This window comes from Genypterus blacodes, unplaced genomic scaffold (genome assembly GCF_046128005.1).
Source record: "Genypterus blacodes isolate CSIRO-AG114 ecotype Tasmania unplaced genomic scaffold, CSIRO-AGI_Gbla_v1 ptg000008l_1, whole genome shotgun sequence".
Taxonomy (NCBI): domain Eukaryota; kingdom Metazoa; phylum Chordata; class Actinopteri; order Ophidiiformes; family Ophidiidae; genus Genypterus; species Genypterus blacodes.
Genome location: NW_027466822.1, coordinates 3,349,189 through 3,369,709, shown reverse-complemented (window position 1 = coordinate 3,369,709; position 20,521 = coordinate 3,349,189). Strand labels below are relative to the sequence as shown.

General features: G+C 39.7%; 1 protein-coding gene across 5 annotated transcripts; it reads left to right on the top strand.

The window, feature by feature from the left end:
* The first annotated feature begins 1,224 nt into the window (after positions 1-1,224).
* cacnb4a (calcium channel, voltage-dependent, beta 4a subunit) lies at positions 1,225-20,349 on the top strand. Of its 5 annotated transcripts, none has more exons than XM_076156361.1 (14): positions 1,225-1,284; positions 2,565-2,648; positions 11,687-11,806; positions 12,356-12,478; positions 13,281-13,408; positions 14,549-14,619; positions 14,820-14,842; positions 15,269-15,349; positions 17,559-17,617; positions 17,716-17,825; positions 18,010-18,161; positions 18,693-18,788; positions 18,902-19,090; positions 20,086-20,349. In XM_076156361.1, exons 1-14 carry the CDS (start codon positions 1,225-1,227, stop codon positions 20,347-20,349), a joined length of 1,560 nt encoding a protein of 519 aa, XP_076012476.1. The 5 variants fall into 5 exon arrangements, with proteins under 5 accessions (XP_076012476.1, XP_076012477.1, XP_076012482.1 ...); XM_076156362.1 differs by having other exon boundaries at positions 14,546-14,619; positions 18,902-19,078; XM_076156367.1 differs by lacking the exons at positions 1,225-1,284; positions 2,565-2,648 and adding an exon at positions 5,632-5,676.
* Positions 20,350-20,521: the final 172 nt, after the last annotated feature.

Here is a 20,521-nt window from a genome sequence, read left to right as displayed (position 1 = left end):
GTCTGTGGAGATCACATGAAGGATTACTAGTTGCTTCCGTTTCATTGTTAACCATGTTGATTTCTGATTTGCGCAGTCTAACTTTCCATTTGCACTGTGCAAGTAATTGGTAACAAAAATAAAACAACGGTATTGGTTACCATTTCTGAAGACAATGCTGGATGAGGTGCTAGGACAATGTGAAATGTGTGCCCAAAATGATATAAGAACAGGAATAACAACAGCAATAGGTCATATTCCAGTGCCAGAAGTATGCTTCAAACATCTAGTTAGAGATTATATTGGCATGGTAAAATCAGTGCATGGAAAGCATTAGTTAGTAATAATTGGTCACTTAGTCGTTGGGTGAAAGCAATAACAAAAGACCAAGGGTCAGAAACTGTTGTCAAGTTCTTGAGAGATAGAGATAAGATGTGCACGCACAAAACAACCATTAGAACAGGACTCGACACATTTATGTCTTAGTTGGGAAAACTCCCATAATCCTTTGTGCTGCAAGCGTCTCCTTCCGACCTAACTACAATATGATATCAAATGTTAGTTGGGATTGATAGAAGTACCCAATAGCATAAGAATAATCATAAAAACACTCACAAATACGCACAGTGGTAAGCTATATTACCCCCACAATATCGATCCTGTCAACTATGCTATAGCCAAACCTACATTGCTTTATGTATTATTTATGTATTTATTATATATTACTTGTTCCTTTACCCGCATCCTGATTGTCAAACCTTTTCCCACCCGTTAATTATCTATGTAGAACGACCTATTGGTAGTTGTAGTTGTATGGAAATGAAGTGATCGGATTACACCGTGATGCTGCTGATGCTGCTGCTGCTGATGATGATGATGATGACGACGACGACGACGACGGTAATGATGATGGCTTCTAAATGTGCAAGCTGTTACCAGCCTTGGTTTTCTATCTGGTTAGATGCCGTTAGGAATCTTTCGTTTGTACTTGAATGCAGCACTTGAGCGCTGCGTATCCGTCCTTGTGTGTTGTTGGCTCTTGGTGCACACACACAGTCACAGTGTTGCTGGAGTATCTGCAGGCTCCGCCGCTGCTGTCTTCTTCATTTTGTTTGTGTCGAAGCAGCCAGAGGGAAGCTGGAGGATCCGGCGCCCTGTCCCTGTCCTCCAGTGGAGCACCAGCAGCGGCTGCAGTGGAGCGGCGCCGAGCGGCAGCCTCCGCCCTGGACCGACGAGCTGGCGGAGATGTCCCGGCATATATACACCCGACACGGGATAGACGGAGTCCACAAACCAGCTTCTCAGGTAGTCTCTTCTCTTCTCTTCTCTTCTCTTCTCTTCTCTTCTCTTCTCCAGTAAGTGCATGTATATGTGTGTATGTATGTGTAAAGTGGATTAAATTCTCTTTAACTACACACAGTACTACATACTGACAAAGCAAGAATAATAAGAAAATAAAAAAATGATTCCCCAAATTTATGAAAGATTAGAGATAAATTCGATAATTTAAAATAAGTGAACTCCTGTAAAAGAAGTATGATAGGGAGACAGACAGACAGACAGACAGACAGACAGACGGACAGACAGATAGACAGATAGATAGATAGATAGATAGATAGATAGATAGATAGATAGATAGATAGATAGATAGATAGATAGACTGTAGCATTGGACACACTGACCTCTACAACTCCTTTCTGTAACTGAAGCCTTCTCTACATTTTTCAACATACCTAATGGCCCCTAAGGTGTCATTTGTCAAAATGGATATGGGTCTGCAGTATGGTTAGAATTTGATTTATTTAAATTGAAATGAAATGATGTGCTTAATTATTCATTTCTCTTCTAATGAGACTGGATTCATGCTGTATGGTCCAGTTCAAGTCACTTTTCCAGAGAAAGAATTGATCTGTAGCATTGCTACACAGTCAATATGTAACAAGGGAGTAATTATACCTTTCCTACAGCATATTTATATGAAACCCATACTGAAACCTCCAGTCTGTAGGCATGATTCCAGTGCATTTCAGTATTGGAAGCTTTGAAGTCTGACATGTTGTATTTTTCCTGGAAATGAAGCATATTTCATGTCAGACCTCAGCTTGTAAGGAGGGATATTTCTAAATAGGGAGCAGCCACAGTAATCACACAAACATTGTCTTTCCAAAGACACAGTAAGACAGGAGCCAGTATCAAACGGGCCGAGAGGTAGAGCCGTGTATGAGGTCAGTCCAGGGATGAAGTGCATTTCATCCTCTCCGCAAGCATTGGAATTGGCTCGTTATTAAAATGGGTCAGGAAATTGAGTCTGTGGAGCCCGTGAATGGAGTACCCAAGCAAACGCCACTCCATCATGACAAGCTGATAATGCAGTAACTGACTGTCTGCTTATAATAAGCTCACCACTGAGGACAACAGGCAGCTGGAAGGAGACAGCAGCTTGGAGACCCTGGGGGCCAAGATGCTGGTTTAAAGGAGGGGGTGCGTCAAGGAAGGTGCCCTTGACTATGAGGGAGAGAGAGTGAGGAGGAATATAGGGACAAAAAAAGAAGAGTAACAAATATGTGTGTTTTCCCCCATGACAGGCCAACAGGGGGACATACTCCAGACGCAGTCGGCTGAAGAGATCAGATGGGAGCACCACCTCCACCAGCTTCATCCTCAGACAGGTGCAACATTTACAGCTACTTATTGTTAGCTGTCCTCCACCATTGGACGACCCTGTTTACTGTGACATGTGATAATAACAATCCCTTTTTTATATTCACAGTGACATGTGTGGGGATTTGTTGTTTGAAGGATCAAATGCTACGGTTCTGCTGACAGAAAAATCGTTTTGCTCAAAAGAGGCACATTTGGATGAGGATATTAGATATGTATTGTGAATACGGAATCAGATATTCTCACATCGTTTTGGACCGCATACATATGCAGACTTAACTCTAATACCAGACGCATTGAATATCTGCCAATGTGAGTGAACACACAGATAAGAATTGTCTTCCTTTTGGGCCTCCCGTGTGATAAAACGGGACACTGTTCTACTTTTTCCACATATGAATGACATGGCCCATCAATGACCTGTGATCAGTCCATCCACGTATCGCTGTGAACCAAAGCAGGATCGGGGATCATTGCCTCACATGTCCAAGCTGTAGCCATTGTACAAGTTACCAAGGGAACTGAGGCTGCAAGGGACATTCACTGACACAAAGACACAAATTAGCGTCCTCTTTATCTTTCTGTATCTATCTGTATTATTAGTTCTAATTTCAACTTCATCACCAGTAATTATAAATATTTGAGTAATATTTCATCTTGTACTGGCTGTACACAGTCTACCAAAGAAAAAATATAAATAATGAACTACAAAATTTGTTGTGCTGTCCAGTGAAGGATGTGTAGCACTGCAGCTTTTTAGACAGGGAATGAAAACAACAAAGAAGACTTCTCAAATCTAATATATGGATATTTTTTGGTAGACAGATTCAGTCAAAATCCATTCAACCTAGGACAGATTTTGATAAATAGTGAACCAAATGATTAAATGGCTCACAGGAAGAGAAACAAACAAACAAACAAACAAACAAAAACAAACAAAGAACACGCATACAAGCTCTTGCCCTTTCCACTCAATTGCACACATCCCCCACTGTGATTTGTGTCATCAGCAGTGAGATCGTCATCAGGTGAGGAGAGGAGTGGGCACGCTTTGATTCTCTTATATTGCTATAGTAACAGCTACCCTTCAACAGCAGGGTTCAAACCAGGCAGGCTGATTAGCAGGCAGGCGCACCTCCTCCTGTTCAGCTTTAAGTACACTTTGTACATGCTCAACCTTGGCTCTTATTACCTCTTGTGACTTTACTTAAAATGCCGGTTTTGACTTGATCTGAATACCAAGACTTGTTTGACTTGCTTGTGATTTTCGAAAATATTGATTTTGCAGTAGTAGAGGCACACCCATGAGTCTGTTTGTTTTAAACTGAAGCTTTTTTAGGATTGGTGCTATTTTAGAGAGCTAATAGATCTGTAATGAATAAGTCATCATTGTGGCCATTGTGGTCAGCATTGCCTTGTTGGAACATGCAACCATCAAAAGAAATATGTAACTAGACGTAGACTTGCATAGCAGCTATTAAGGGGTCCAAGCACCCTGACCACAAACCATGGCATGTCGTCATGAGGCCAGTATCAGTGTGGTTGAGTAGGAGTAACTCTACCAATTGGTTATAGTTGAAGGTATCAGTCTTACAATCAGGGTGAAAGTAGTGTAGGAGACCCACTGTGACATATTGGAATATAAAACAAAATAATTCATTAATTCATTTTCTACACAGCAGACTGACTTTATTACAGGGTCAGCTCAACATAATTCTCTAAGGAAAGCAATTGGTGAGGTGGACTGAGTTTTACCAGGATACAATAATGGAACGTTATCTTCTTGCAGTAATAGAAACTTCAAACTTCAACTTACTTACTTACTTTCACCTTCCTCATTCATGAAACCTGGATGTATGACACCTTTGCAGACATTCTTCCAATCAAGATAATCATTTTACCGAAATAATTCCCCTTCTGGAAAGAGATTACCATATTGTACAAAATGATGTCATCAAATTATTTAAACTAGACAGGACCACAAAATGGACAGCCTTGGAGAAATGGTCCACAGTGATGTGTATGGCAGAATTACCTTTAGATGGAGGCAAGCCAGTGACAAAATTGTCGCTGATATGAGACCAGGGACGACTAGGCACCGGTAGATATCAGTAAAGACAAGTTATTAAGTGTCAGAACCCAAACTACGTGCAGCTGCTGTACTACAGTTTGTCAGAAGAGGGCAGCGGTACATCACTTGGGCATACACAGATCTTTTTTTTTAGACATTTATCCCTTGTCTGATGCAGGTTTCTTATGCAGGTTCATGTGACTGTGAATTTGACTGTTCAATTTCTTTAATAGCCTGTCCAATTTTTGACTTACATTCTTTTAATTTGAGACATATCGATTTTAGAATCATTTAGCTTAATGTAAGGTTGTAACTGTGTTTCCATTAAGTGTGGGGACAGTTAAAACACATCATCACCATCTATTCACCTTTGCTTCAATCAAAAAATTAGAAAAATATATTATATTAATTATATATTCTGTTGTAGCTTGAAAAAACTGAAAATTTACTTTCCACCTCTGATAATCACACACAAATGCATTTATGAGACTGGTTCCCTCTGCTATCCTCGTTCGCTCTCCTCTTCCTTGCTCACAGCCAGCTGAGCGGAGTGGCACTTCCTTTAGCCAATCAGCAGGCTGCATCCCTTTTCTGTCATCATCCAGTGCAGGAGAACAGGATTGGCTCCTGTGATCTGAGTTTAGGAGGCAGATGAAATGCCAAGTCTGGTCTGCCTCTCGGGAAACCCAGGCTGCCTTATAATGGGGACCAACACTCGCTAGGCACAGGCCCACATTTTCTGTGCTGGCTCTCCTCTGTGATCCCTTTGCTCTGTCCACATTCATGAGGAGAAGTCAGACTGGGGCTCTGTCACTACTTTCTCCTCATCATCCCTCCTCTGTGGAGCAGGTTGATCACCGGTAATTTCAGTTGTTGCCTATTTTGTGCGGAAGAGGTGCTTTTTGGAATCTCACTCCTCCATGTATGATAACTTGTACCTTCATGGATTTGAAGACTCGGAAGCGGTGAGTGAAGGAGCTCTTTGTGAATCACACTTGCATGTTGAGTCATGTATGTAATGGTCGTGTGTATGCTCATAAGCGGATATTGGTTCATAAGTATCCACAGGAGTTACACTTGGTGATTTCAAATAGAAGTAAAAAATGCAGGAGGAGGCTTTTCTACTCCAGTCTCATCAAGCATCTGCAGATGTGAGCTGATCGACCATCTTTCCAACTGATTACTTTCTATCTATGGATGTATTGTGTATGTATGTGTGTGATTCACAGTAATTTCATTAATGTTGCACAGCCTTACTTTTTGTTCCTTTGCCCTTTGCTCTTTCCGTTTATAATTCCTGCTGTACTTGTATAGTTAACCATCTGAGTCAAAAGTAATTTAGCCTGTTAGCTGTGGTTTTGAAATGCTGCCCTGCAAAAATCCTTATTAGACTAATACATTACTCAAGAAAATATTAAATCAAAAAATGTTTTGAATCCAAATTGAGTGATTTTGTAATTTCTTTAAAATTGCAATTGCATTTTCTTACATTTGTCAATTTTCAATTTGTCAAAAAGCAGGTTAGTTGAACTGTAAACGTGAGTGAGTGAGTGAGTGAGTGAGTGAGTGAGTGAGTGAGTGAGTGTAGCCTGCCTCTCAATCAATGAAGTAAAGATTATAAAGATAATGGATGCGATTAATCTACAGATTTTTTTTTCCCAATTAGTCTATTAATCTACAGATTATATTTTATTACTCTATATATATATCAATTACCCCAAAATAAATATAAATAACTTGGCTCATTGATTTTTCACGATTTCATCCAACCAACTTCTCTTGAAAGACAAATGTAACAAAACAAATGTTTGCACTGCATTATTCGACAACAAATTTAAGAAAGCAATCAGCAGTCCTGCTATTAGTATGTATATCATTAGTCATATTTACATGTGTACTATCACAATTGTTAAACTTAAAATTCAAGTAACTTTCAGAAAGAATAATTGTGCGGTTAAAATAGTGCGATTTGAGTAACACTTGCAGAAATGAATAACACTTCTGAATAAAATCTTAACACAAACACCCAAGCACATACACACAACCTGGGAGACCGTAGAACATTGTTAAGCATTGCAGTGGAGGAATGTGAGCATGTCGTCTGAGGTCTGAGGTCTGAGGTCAGAGGTCAGGCTTACTCTTTTTTCGTCACAATGTTCCCAGCAGATGAAAAGAGGCGTTCAGAGTTAATGTTGCAGGTTCAGACAGGTGGAATTTGGCCAAAATAACCAGGATGAGGAACCTGGCTGCATTTTCCTTCCACCATTGGATTGGACTCTTGCAATACATTGTTCACTAAAATACAACATTATCTCATTCCTCACCATTTCCCTGTCAACACCATCTACTGTACTTCCTGCCGACTGTCTTCCCCATTGCTGTTCTCATCTGAGTCTGAGCCCAGCAATGCGTGCCACACACGCTGTGGTCAGCTTGACATCACTTGATGCTGAACATGTGCAATATATACAGTATAGAAGTTTGAATTCAATTTTTTCCATCACATGCTGGTACACACACATATATATACAGTGTCACTGATACAGACTGGAGTATATTTGTAACGATGTGCAGTGAGAATCTGTTGGAGAAAATGTATGTTGGAGCAGCAGAAAAATGGTTACAAGGATCAATAAGGAGTAGTAGGTGCTGCTTGGTGAAAGGCAGGAGAGATTCCAGTTTGTTATTCTAACTCAATCAGCATGTTTAGTCTGTTATCTTCTGGATATTTTTCCTTTTGATATGGTCCTTTTATTTCAGTTTTACTCACTTCGATACATCTCCTCCCCTTTAGTATTTTATTGCTTTATTTTGTAATCTAAACCTTTCATTTACTTTTATTGTGTTTTATTGTTTAGCCCTTTGTGTTTCATAATGTTTGTTTGAAAGTGCAATACAAAAAAGTGTGATTGATTGATTGATTTGTAATGAACAAAGATGAATTGTTTATAAAAAAGAAATTCTGTTGATCCACTAATTGATCAATCAATTAAACACTAGCTGTAAAGATGTTGGAGGAAGACTCTGAAAGAAGACATGGTTTATTATTAAGTCATATAAATGAATAAATCGAGGCCCTCCTTTATTTAAGTAGGAGGAAGTCTTTCTGCAGTTGCCTGGAGATGTTTTCTTACTTGCCTGACTTGTAGGCTGTTGGTGCTACTGGTGGCTGCCGTTGGATGTAATGGTAGTGTGAATGCTTTTAGCCTGGTCTAGATCTGATAGGTGTGTGGAGGTCAGGGGAGGAAGAAGGATGGAGATAGGGGACTAGAGTTAGCTCTGGTGTCTGCACAGATAAGGTCTGAGTGTGGCACGATGGACTCAAGGCTGGCCACTTCAAACTCCTAGATAATAACCTGAGTAACAATGCATTGTGTGTGTGTGTGTGTGTGTGTGTGTATGTGTGTGTGTGTGTGTGTGTGTGTGTGTGTGTGTGTGTGTGTGTGTGTGTGTGTGTGCGCGTGTGCGTGTGCGTGTGTGTGTGTGTGTGTGTGTGAGACAAAGAGAGACAGGTGAGGGGTATATGGTAAGTGGCAGATTTTGCTTTACAGATAGAGTGTAGAGAAAGTATTATTCTATAACATCCTTCAGTCATTTCAGACATTATCATCTCGGTGTCCAAGTGGTCTGACTGCTTTTGATTTCCTTCGCTTCACCATATTTAGAAAGGATCCTCCAAAAGTTTACTATCCAGTCACAAAATGACAAAATGCAAAGTTTTATTTTTGAACTGCTGTTTTCATTTGGTGTAAGCCTTGGATTTTGTACTGAAATGGATAAGAAGTCCCTTTGACAAGATATGGGTGTGTCTGTAGCTTTTAAACATGGGTGTGGCTGTCAGGCATTGGGTATTTCAGGGGTGGATGAGGTGAATAAGTGCGCCAGTGCAATGAAAACATGAAGTATGCAAGGGTTTTATGAAGATGAGGATGGATGTAATGTAATAGACTGATCATGAAAGTAAACCTGCGTTTTATAAGATAAAAGGAAAGAAAACCAAGACAAACAAAGAACAAAGAAGAAAAAAACTGCGTGTGCATGTAGGGGTTATTACTCCAAAATATGAAATATTAACCAAGAGTACACACTGATAACTGTCTATAAAATACTGACGAGTATACAGCAGCAAAAAATTCCAAATTTTGCAACATTAGATTCATGGAATGATTGAAAATAGTCATTGCGCAATTTCAATATCAAATCGAACTATTTAGCATTGTGATGACTTGTGATGATTGTAACCTACTGTCAAGCTACTTAAAACAATTCAATTAAATTCAAATGAGCGTTTTGTATGAGGCACTTTACATACAGAGTATTTAAAGAGGCCTGACATTCCCCCATGAGCAACCACTTGGCAACAACGGCAAGGAAAAACAGGAAGAAACTTAGGGAAGAACTGTCTCTAGGTGGGCAGCCACCTGCTTTGACCGGTTGGGTTGAGAGAGAAAGAGAAATAGAGAGAAAAAGAAACAGACACAGACAGACAGACAGACAGACAAGAAATTTGTTGTGGGCAAAAAACGACAGATCCTGGTCAAAGATGACTCCTAGATTTCTTATGGTGGCACTGGAGGCCAAGGCGATGTCATCAATGATGGCTATATCATTCGATAGTGGAAGTGTTTTTCAACTTTTTGGGCCAAGGCACATTTTTTACATGAAAAAAATCCTGAGTCACACCACCAACCAAAAGTGTTACAAAATTACACATTTACAATGACAATTAGTCAAAAGACTCTCAATTTAGTTATACTCAGTCAGTTACAATGGCTTTGCAGGCAGGTAGTATTAATGTCTCCGCCACAGTGTGTAGCTTTTTGGATTTGGCCACGAGTTCAACTACTAGCCAGCTTAGTAACTATTAGCTACTTCAGCTAGCTTTGAGAGCTATCTCAGACAACTGTAGTTTTTCTCACAAAATGTGCCTGTTCCTCCGTGTTTTTTCGCAGACGAACCAAATAGTCTGTGTTCTTGCTTTGAAGTGACGGGTGTTTTGTTTGGAGATGGCACTTAAGCTTGCTTGGGACCATGGCACTGTTGTTAAGCTTTTCCCTACACACCAAGCATGACGGAGTCGGTGCATCAGGAAAGTAAATCCAAAAGAAAGATATCTTTCGCTGCATTTGCTTGAGCTCACCGTTTTTGCTTTCTTTTGACCGCCACTCATTGTCTAGGGCCCAGGTGGGAGTCTTCATTTTTCCTTTTTTTTAAATATTTATCGATCGCTGTGTACGTCTTATCACCAACACCTCTCGCGCGCATCACTAATTCTATTGTCTTGAATTAACAAGGCCATTATTGCACTACTGCCACCCACTGGGCAGGTCATGACACATGGAAGAGGATTTAATTATTTCGCCAGTCACTACATTGCAGTTACTAAATACATTTTTTTTAGACTAATTTAAAGAAGTTGGGTAATTTCCCACGGCTCACCTGACGATCTCTCACGGCACACTAGTGTGCGGCACAGTGGTTGAAAATAACTGGATAGTGAATTTCTAAGGTGTTTAGGGCCAAGTACACTAAGCTCTGTTTTGTCAGAGTTAAGCAGTAGAAAATTACAGGTCCTTAAGCCTTAAGGACCTTAAGGCTTAAGGACCTTAAGGCTTAATGCATGCTTGGAGTTTATTTAATTGACTGGACTCCTCTGGCTTCATTGATAGATAAAGTTGGGTTTCATCCGCATAACAGTGAAAATAGTGTTTGTGAATAGTTTTACCTAATGGAAGTGGATACAGAGTGAATAGTATTGGCCCAAGCGCTGAACCTTAAGAAAGGTTGTGTCTAACTTTTGTATGATCATTATATAACCCAACTGAGGAACAGGGCCAGGAGGAGTGTAAAAGAGTGCTAACTCGTCTTTATGATATAGATTCACGTCAATCAATAAATTCTGTTATTTAAGAAATTACCTACTACCTATTACCTACACAGGTGGACCCTTTAATGAAAGCAAAAACAATATTTATATTTATTCTATTTAAAGTGGTAAAACATACCAGCTGTTGTTATAATGCAGTCCAGTACGACTCCTGTGTGTAACCATGAAATTGTCAACTCAGTGTAGTGACCTAGTCGAAAGAGAAAGTGCCACCTTTTGCCACCTATCTTCAGCTTTTGTCCATGATCAATGGCTAAACAAATGTTTCTTTCATTGGTCTTTCCAAAAAACAGCAGAAACATGGGCCCCATTTATAGCTTAGCGTTAGCATTAATATGTAGTACGTTCTTGTGATCCTCTCACCTTATCTATTATAATAACACATATAAATAGGTTGTAATAACAGCACCATAAACAGAAGTGTAAATATATAAATATACTATGTAAATAAATAAATATTTAACTGTAATGCAGACGTTTATACCAGGGCAGATCATTTCATCTATAGCATTCAATTACAAGTAACAAATTCTCATAAGCGATCTAATCTCTAAACTCTAATGAGCAATTTTCCTTATCATTAAGGCATGAGGAGTTCACCAGGAAAGCATTCTTCTGCACCTGCTGCTTGCAGTTGATGGGGTGTGTTCCTGCTGCACAATATTGTATCCGTTTCTTATTTTACTCCTTTGACATGCTTCCATGTCTTTCTGTGTGTAGCTTTCCTTTTGACTCGTCACCTTTAATCAGGTAGCCTTTGATCCTGTATGAAGAGGAATACACACCGTTGTGTGACTGAGCAACCTGTAACCCATCTTTTTGTACAGTAGCTGTGTGTTTGGTAATCAAATGTCTTCAGTGTTCAACATGACATATGCCATTACAATCTGACATACTTGTGTAACTTAAAGCTTGCCATTATAAGGTATTTCGACATATTACATGTTTTACCTTTATATCCCAGAGGATTAAAACCACCATCAGGTTTAATCATAAGGAACATTGCTACCCCACAGCTCTTTGTACAATATTGAACTTCATAGACCTTATTCTAACATTTCATTTCTATCTTCTTTGTTCTGCTCCAGGGTTCAGCTGATTCCTACACAAGCCGACCATCAGACTCTGATGTGTCCCTGGAGGAGGAGAAGGAGGGCGGCCAGCAGGAGAGGGAGCAGCAGGCCACTGTCCAGCTGGAGAGGGCAAAGGTCAGATGGGCCTCCCATGGCTCTCTATTCTCACATCCATTATTTTTTTTGGTGAAGTGTTAGTTATTCCTGTAATATTGGAAAAAATGGGGAGGCAGTAGCTCAGTCGGTAGAGCTTCCGCTTGGGAACTGGAGGGTCGCCGGTTCGAGTCCCTGCCAAGGTGCCCCTGAGCAAGGCACCGAACCCTCAATTGCTCCCCCCTCTGCGTAGGGTGGTAATGTAGTGTAAGTCGCTTTGGATAAAAGCGTCTGCCAAAATGCTCGTAATGTAATAATAATGTCATATATTATTGGGGGGAGGGGGCACAGAAATTCATGGTGATGGCTGATGGACTGGTGGGTAATGGCAGACTAACAGAGCATGTTAATGAGATGAATGAGTGGACTTGGACAATGGTGTTTTATTTGATTGCATTAAATGGAAATTAAAGTTGTTTCTATCCTTTTATTATTCACATTCATGTATTAACAATTCAGCACTTTTCTGTGGCTTCTTATTTAACATCAAATACCTGTACTGCATTGGTGTCATACTGCTCTATGACACAGACTAAAGCAGTGGCCTTTGCTGTGAGGACCAATATGAGCTACTGTGGTGCCCTGGATGAGGATGTCCCTGTGGCAGGCATGGGCATCTCATTTGATGCCAAGGACTTCCTCCACATAAAAGAGGTACAATCCAGGCACTGCCCACTACTGCTACAGAAAAGTACTGTACACACCTGTTAAATTAATGCACTTTGTCTCCATTTGATTTTGAGTTACAGCAGGCTTAATTTGTCATCTACGTTTGATACTGTGTTGAGCATACTGTAGTGTATGGTGTATATTTTCTTTTTGGCCTCTCCCTTTTAATGCACCTTAACAAGTAATGCAGAAATACAAAGCATATCAATGATCGTGATCATTGTACTGAACCTGCACTTTGCAAATTCATGAGTTGGTGCAGTGAAGTTGTAGAAAGAGTTAAACTGTCTTTACAAGTTTGAACATTTTGATTCAGGATTTTCAGTCCACCTGCGGTGACATGAAGAGGAAACAGCTTCTTGCATAAAACAGTAAAATAAATTTTTGCTGCTGGCGGATTTCTTTGGATGGGTGACCAAAACATATTAAGATAAGAAAAGATAAACCTTTATTCGTCCCACAATGGGGAAATTCACATGTTACAGCAGCAAAGGGGAACGAGCAAAGCAAAGTGTATTAAGATAAGATAAATTAAGAGCTTAACAAAGTAGAGTGTATCAAAAGTACAACAATTACAACTAAGTACAAAAAAGTTTCAAATTCAATGGGTCAATGATGATATGATTGACAGTATACAGATAACATATACAGATAAGTGTATGATGTTGGTTTTGTGTTTGCATGTATTTGTATGCTATATTATCAGCAATCTAATATTACTACATAGAGTACACTGCACAATCATCAGAAATAACTGTCAGCTTTTTCTCATCGCTTTGGCTTTTAGAAGTATAGCAATGACTGGTGGATTGGCCGTCTGGTAAAGGAAGGTTGTGACATCGGCTTTATCCCAAGCCCTCTGAAGCTGGAAAACATTAGACTCCAGCAGGAGCAGAAGAAGGGACGCTTCCAGGGGTGAGGAGACGACAGCTGTGCTAAGGGACTTTAGACAGGGGATCATTAGGCTGAATAAACGCTGAATGCTGAGATGGTCAAATGAAGAAGGAATGACAATATGAGGCATGACTGACAATTGAGGTAGCGATGTCCCTGGTTGTAAATTATAGTATTATTATTTTTAACTCAAAAGTTCTTTCCAAATCAGATTCCATCACTAGAAGACTGTACAGAAACATTGAATCTTGTTTCTGTACAATTTGAGGGTTCCTTTTGGATGTAATGAGGATTTCAAGAAATTGCAGCAGTATCTATCTAAGTGTTTTTAAAAAATGGCATACTGTAGGTATGATGTCTCCGTATGGGTAAATAGCAAATCCAGGGCAGAGCAGAATCATTCATTCATAAATAACTGATATGAGCCATGTCACTGTAGCTGTTGATATAGTTTGGATCGGGTTAGGAAATTCTGAGACACTCATCACACAGAAATTAAGACCTGTGTCAGTCTTTGAATGACATTGTATTTCGGTCACACGTGTTGACCAGTCAACACGTGTGACCAACAGTCTCTCCAGCTTTTTGTGATTCAGATCAAACACTCACACCCTTAATGTGTGAAAATCGGCTGTAAAGGGTTTGAAGGTTGCCCATCCACAGAGAATGATGTGTTCTTTACATTTCTCTGTATGTTAAGTGCCTCAAGATAACATTTGTTGTCATTTGGCGCTATATAAATAAAGTTGAATTGAATTGAATGATTAGAATGTTGATAATGTGTCAGAAATATTGCCAAAAGACACAAAAAATAAAGGTTGTTCTATGCATATTGTTTGTGTTTGTTTGTCCTGCAGATCTATATAAACTTTGTGAATATAAATTTAAAAAAAAGTGTAAAGGTTGTGATAAATGGAAAAACAAATTGGTAAAGGGAAATCTAAGTAAAGTCCATTCACTTTTACAGACCGAGATCGTAAACAATGCTGGCCATTGCTTTCTGAATTTACCTAAATATATCACGATTACTATAAAGAAAAAGGCTATTATAACCTGTTTCCTCAGAAGGATAGGTCTTTGATTAATGATGTCTTTCTGGAGCTTACACTTGCCCGATAAAGGGTTAACGTGTTCTATTTTCTTTGTTTTTTAATGCAGCAGTAGGTCCACTGGGAATTCCTCCTCCAGCCTGGGAGAAATGGTGTCAGGCACATTCAAGCCCAACAGTGCAGGTTAGTCCCCCTGGCGCTTAGAGTCAGTGTAGGTCAAACATCTCATTCATCACATTCAGGGAAGGAACAGTTTTTCTCGGCTCTGCTTTTGTGTCTGTATTCAATAACGACTACATATTTAGCAGCCGTAATTATGACGCTGTGGTCTGACTGTGCCCATTCAGCACACACTCACTCACTTGATCTTTCACTGTTTTTAGGGGGAAAGCAAAAACAGAAAGTGGTGAGTATAAACAAATGTATTTCTTTGTTTATTTAAGAAAAACAGTGCACATATAATAACAATACTCTGCATGATCATGATTGTGAAAATGATTATGATTATTGTTAAAGTCAACTGTCAAGGCCAACCATCTGTATAACCAAAAGCTTGACTCAAAAATTAATATGACGTGCTTCTGTGTTTAACTGATCATAACTGAGGTTCAGGATTATTGCAAAATGCTTCGAGTTACCATAAGACCTATTTTTGGAATAAATCTTTATCAAAAATCATTATTTGTGAAAATTGACTTGATTAGAATGTCCTTAACTTTTGGAGCATGGCACATGGTTTAGCATTCGTTATCTCAACCTATATGACTCTCTTACATCTGTACATTAATCACACCAAGATGACTGTAGCAAACATTTGTATCCACCACTTCAGGCTGAGCACATCCCTCCGTATGATGTGGTTCCCTCCATGAGGCCAGTTGTCTTGGTGGGACCATCCCTGAAAGGTTATGAGGTAGAACACACACATTATGCTTTCCTTGTCTCTTAGCTCGTCACATTTTCCATTTATAAATGGAGAGTTTCTACATATTTTATGTGTAGTATCTGTGTGAAAGGTATGCGTCTGCCATAATACTTTTGTTTGTTGAATACTTGATGCCAGTGATAGTGGTAATCGTTTTTGGAGAATACTGAAATATTTAAGGTGCAATGTGATGTGATGCCAAATGTGAAATGAGTCAGACTCATGACCAATGAGTTATAGCCATTTACACTTTTCATATTGCTGCAGGGTACAAAGCACAAAGCAAAAGCTGAGTTAATACTGTATAGCTATAGTATTGAATCAGGGTCGTAAGAAAGATTTGGTTGTGTTTTTATGTGAGTGTACAAGTGCTGGATTACCTTTCTCACATGCTCCGATCTTGAATTAAGTCGTCCCAAGAAAATGCTGCTTTTTTTCAGTTTTAAGTAGTTATGAGCCAAAATTTTAATTGCTTTATGATAATAAATAATAATAATATTTGCAGGTTAAAAATATGTGAAAGTTATGAAATTTAGTTTAGTTTGAAATTAAGAATAATGTGCTACAGTATATAGAGGGTATTTTTCTAAAGTAACCATGTGTGATTAGTTAGTTTTAGCAGCTTTGTTGTAGCATGTAAAATGATATTGCAATATTGAGTACTGATTCGAAAACTTTTCTGTATGTATGAAATTTATCCGTACAGTTTGGAATGACTAATGCCCTGTGTCATATGTCATAGCCTTTCTTTTTCCCACCTACCCAGATTGATTCTATGCTTCATGTCCCCAAAGATGCAACAGTATAACTGAGACCGTCCATTGATAATTACTTACTGCTGGCACCACAGGGCAAACAAAATGAGGCCAAGGGGGTGGTGGGTGGTTGGAGCTGTCAGTTGTCATGTAACTACAGTCCTCTACTTCCATTCTGGCGTTGCCGTGGTAACAACCTTCTGGATAAATTCAGCAGTGTGAAAAAGTAGTGCAAAGCTTGAACAACTGCACTACATTACAAACACAGAATATTGTGTGTTGCACTTTTGAATGAGATGAATGGCTTAACAGTACTTCATCGCACATTAAGAAAAGACACAGCACATTTCAGGACTTGATTCCCTACCGATTCTAGAAATGTCCTCAGTTTCCAAAGTTGTAGTCTTCAACACCAATAGAACGTAGCAGAATGTAAAATGCAGCCGATGTATTTACTTTTTTGATGATTTCAGATCACATATGACATTTGAACGCCTTTGTTTCTTTAAAAATGGGTCGTGGGTAAAGGCACACTTCTTTCGTGTTGATATAGTCAGTGTTAGGAATATGTAGATGGAAGGACATGAAGTCTCTGTCATCTATTGGTTTAGCGTATACAAACAAATCTGGATGACATTTCTCTCTCTGATTGAAACACCTTGGTGGAATCTGTCAGAAATTGGCTCAGGAAATGCATATGCTGGTGCTGTGAATCTGATTATGGATTAGGTCGCTGGCAGTCACTGGGCAGCTCCTCGTTGTGCCTTGCTGGCACACTGCGCTTTTTGTATTTTATATTTCTTATGTTTATAGTTTGAACATTCTTTATTAGTTAATCTTTAAGCACTTTACCCGTGTGGGTTAATACTTTATCTTTTTATTTTCACAACACACACAATCAATTGTCTTTTGTTTGTGGTTATTTTCCCCTCAGTTATGTGTTGTCAGGGGTTTTTTTTTCTGTGAGAGAGGTTATTTTACCGCCACCTTGCTCTCCTGTATTTTGATTTATTCTCCGTCACCTCTTCTCTATGGTTCTTTTGTTATGTTGAACCATTTAATGCCTTTGATGGTCTGGTAACAGTGCGGCTCTTCGAATGGTGTTGGTGTTTGTTGTAGCTGGACTGGTTAGCCACCCCTGCTGTATTGGAATGCAAGTGCCCCAATTCATCACCTGTGCGTCGGCCATTATGACATTTCGCATAGTTTCTCTTAAACACCTTATTTACCCTACAATCAATCTGAGGAAAGGCAAGAGAAAAGAAACTGGGTCAAGCGTGTAATTCACAGACAAATTGATATGAATAATTCTATTCAGATTCAGAAGGAGCCTAAATGGATGGTATTGGAATGACTTCATGAAATTTCAACTCTATGTGTACAGTAGACCTGTTTGCTTCTACAAACGCTTAATGATTACTTATATCTACTTGTCAATGCAGGTGACAGATATGATGCAGAAAGCATTGTTTGACTTCCTGAAGCACAGATTTGATGGCAGGTAAGCAGCCTAGAAAAGCATTATTGTTGACAAAGCTTACTGTACAAGGGCATGGCAGTGTTATAATTTTATGTACTGCTTGTTTTTATGTTGTTTAGGATATCCATCACAAGGGTAACAGCTGACATATCTTTAGCCAAGAGATCAGTACTTAACAACCCCAGTAAGAGGGCCATCATTGAGAGGTCCAACACCCGCTCCAACCTAGGTAACCCTCAATCATTCTCTAGTGAAAACCTGAATGTCTTACTTTCATATTTGTACTTGCAGTAAACAAGTGAACAAGTGAAAATGACAATGTAAAATGTAAATACATGAGACATTTCTCCTCACAGTGTTTTGGATGTTGTCAGTTTAACTTTGCCTTACAAAATTCTACTGTCTTCTTATAGCTGAGGTCCAGAGTGAAATAGAAAGGATCTTTGAGTTGTCCAGGTCGCTTCAGCTGGTGGTCCTGGATGCTGACACCATTAACCATCCTGCACAGCTCATCAAGACCTCATTAGCACCTCTCATTGTTCATGTCAAAGTGTCCTCTCCTAAGGTAACTTTGAGGGCTTTGGTATTAGATTGCCATCCCATAAAAATGGGAGAGTTTTTTTCCCCAAAGTGCTGCCCCCTCCTGGCAGGATATGTGGTGTCAAAGTTTAAAGCTGCAGGTGGTAAAACATAATGAATGAATAATAACAGAATAACAAATCAGTCAGAAATACAAATCTGCTTTAACCCCTTTCCTCTTCCTTTCCTTCCTTTCCTCTTCCTTTCATTTCCATGCCATAGTGCAATATAAGAGAAACCCATCTAACCAATTAATAGGGATATGAATAAGTGGCCCATGTCATTCCCCATGATGGTCTGAAATTCTTGAAATTCTAAGTAAATCCTTGCAAACCTGTATGCAGTAGCATTAACTAATGAGGTGACCGCTTTGTTGCAGGGTTCTAATTGTAAAGGCCTGCCCAATAAACACATTTTAGATAATCATAAAGTTCACCCTACACCAAATTGGATGTAGATTACAACATAAAGATAGTTTGTTTGTAGCTGTGATGTTTTGCTAATGTGTTCCCGGCAGGTCCTCCAGCGGCTGATCAAATCTAGAGGAAAATCCCAAAGCAAACACTTGAATGTGCAGCTTGTAGCAGCAGAAAAACTTGCACAGTGTCCTTCTGTGAGTAAAAAAAAATGTATTTTTATATCGTTCCTCATTGTGAAAATAAAGTAAAACATTTTTTAGTTTCCTCCTGTCACAGAAATCCATAAACGGTTCCTTTCACCCTTCAGGAAATGTTTGATATTATCCTTGATGAGAACCAGCTGGAAGATGCATGCGAACACCTGGCAGAGTACCTGGAGGCATACTGGCGTGGTACACACACCTCACTCAGTACGCCGCTCAACCCCCTGCTGGGACGCAACCTTGGCTCTACTGCTCTCTCTCCCTATCCTTCTGCCATACAGGTGAACCTGTCAGTCAACATACTATGCCTATTTCAGTGATTTTGGAAGTTTATCAAACAGGTCTCACAACCGCAAACCACGTGCTACCACACTAGCCCAGGAGCACAACATCAGCCACAAAGACAGCTGATGAGACAGTTCGTTTATGCAACTCAAATCAAATCATATCAAATTTATTTGTGTAGCCCAATATACTATACAATGTCTCAAAGGGCTTTCCAGGCTCACAACAGCAGACAGATCCAGAGCCCAGGAACAAGGAAAAACTCCCTAAAACCTGATGTATAAGGGAGAGGAAGGAACCTTGGGAGAGGCAGTTCAAAGAGAGATTCCCTCTCCTCAAATGGCCAGATATGCAATAGGAACCGCAGGTGGGAGATACAATTATACTGCAGAAAATACAAAAAATCAGCAAAACATAAGTCCTGAAAGACTCTAGGAGCTCTGTGGGAGCTCTGTGGGTCAGCTCACTCAACAACCTGGTGGGGAGCCTTTAGGCATGGAGACTGCACAGCAGCCAGGAGTACCGCAAAACAGCTGAGGACCCTATGGTCCCACAGGCAGGGAGGTGCCTGCTGAGATCTTAGAGCATGGGCAGGAACATGTCAAGTCAAGTCAAGTCAATTTATTTGTATAGCCAAATATCATATACAATGTCTCAAAGGGCTTTACAAGCCCACATCAGGAAATTTTTCCTCTTCACGAATGGCTGGGTGTGTAATAGGAACAAAAGCAGTTCTAAATTTATATACACATATTTATAATGGAACAAGGCCGTGCAGTAACTTTCTCCAGTATTTGCTTCTTTTTATAGTGTTTCAGAATATCTACAATTGTTTACACAAGATCATAGTGACAGGGAATGTCTGAATCTCACAAATCTCTACTCAAATCATTTTCCAAATTGTTTGTGTCGTGTTTGACAAGGTGTTCCAACTGCTAATAGTCTGTGGCAAGTGTCCATTGAAGCTAACTGACATAAAGGATTGGTGTTATTTCTCTGACAGGTGCAAAGAAACAGGAACAGCAACCACACAACAACTGACCATTCCTCAGTTGAACGTTTCAACCTGATGCCTGCCGATGAGAACTACCATAATGAAAGAGGACGAAAGAATCAGAATCGTCTGTCATCTGGCTCGCTGCACAGCCGGGACCACTCACCTCTGGTGGAGGAGGACTACCAGGATCCCTACCAAGACTCGTATAAGCCTCATCGTAACCGCGGATCCCCGGGAAGCCACAGCCAAGACTCCATGCACCGGCTTTGAGCTGTAAACATAGAGGAACCAGGACTCAAGAATTTCTACACCTTTTTCAAAGCAGTTTAGTGGACTGTAACAACTGGTGTGTCGTACATTGTCCATTTTGGATGCCAAATAGGCATTTAGACCTAAAATACTGAATAAGAATCCTGCTGTTGCTTTGATCTTAACAAGGGAA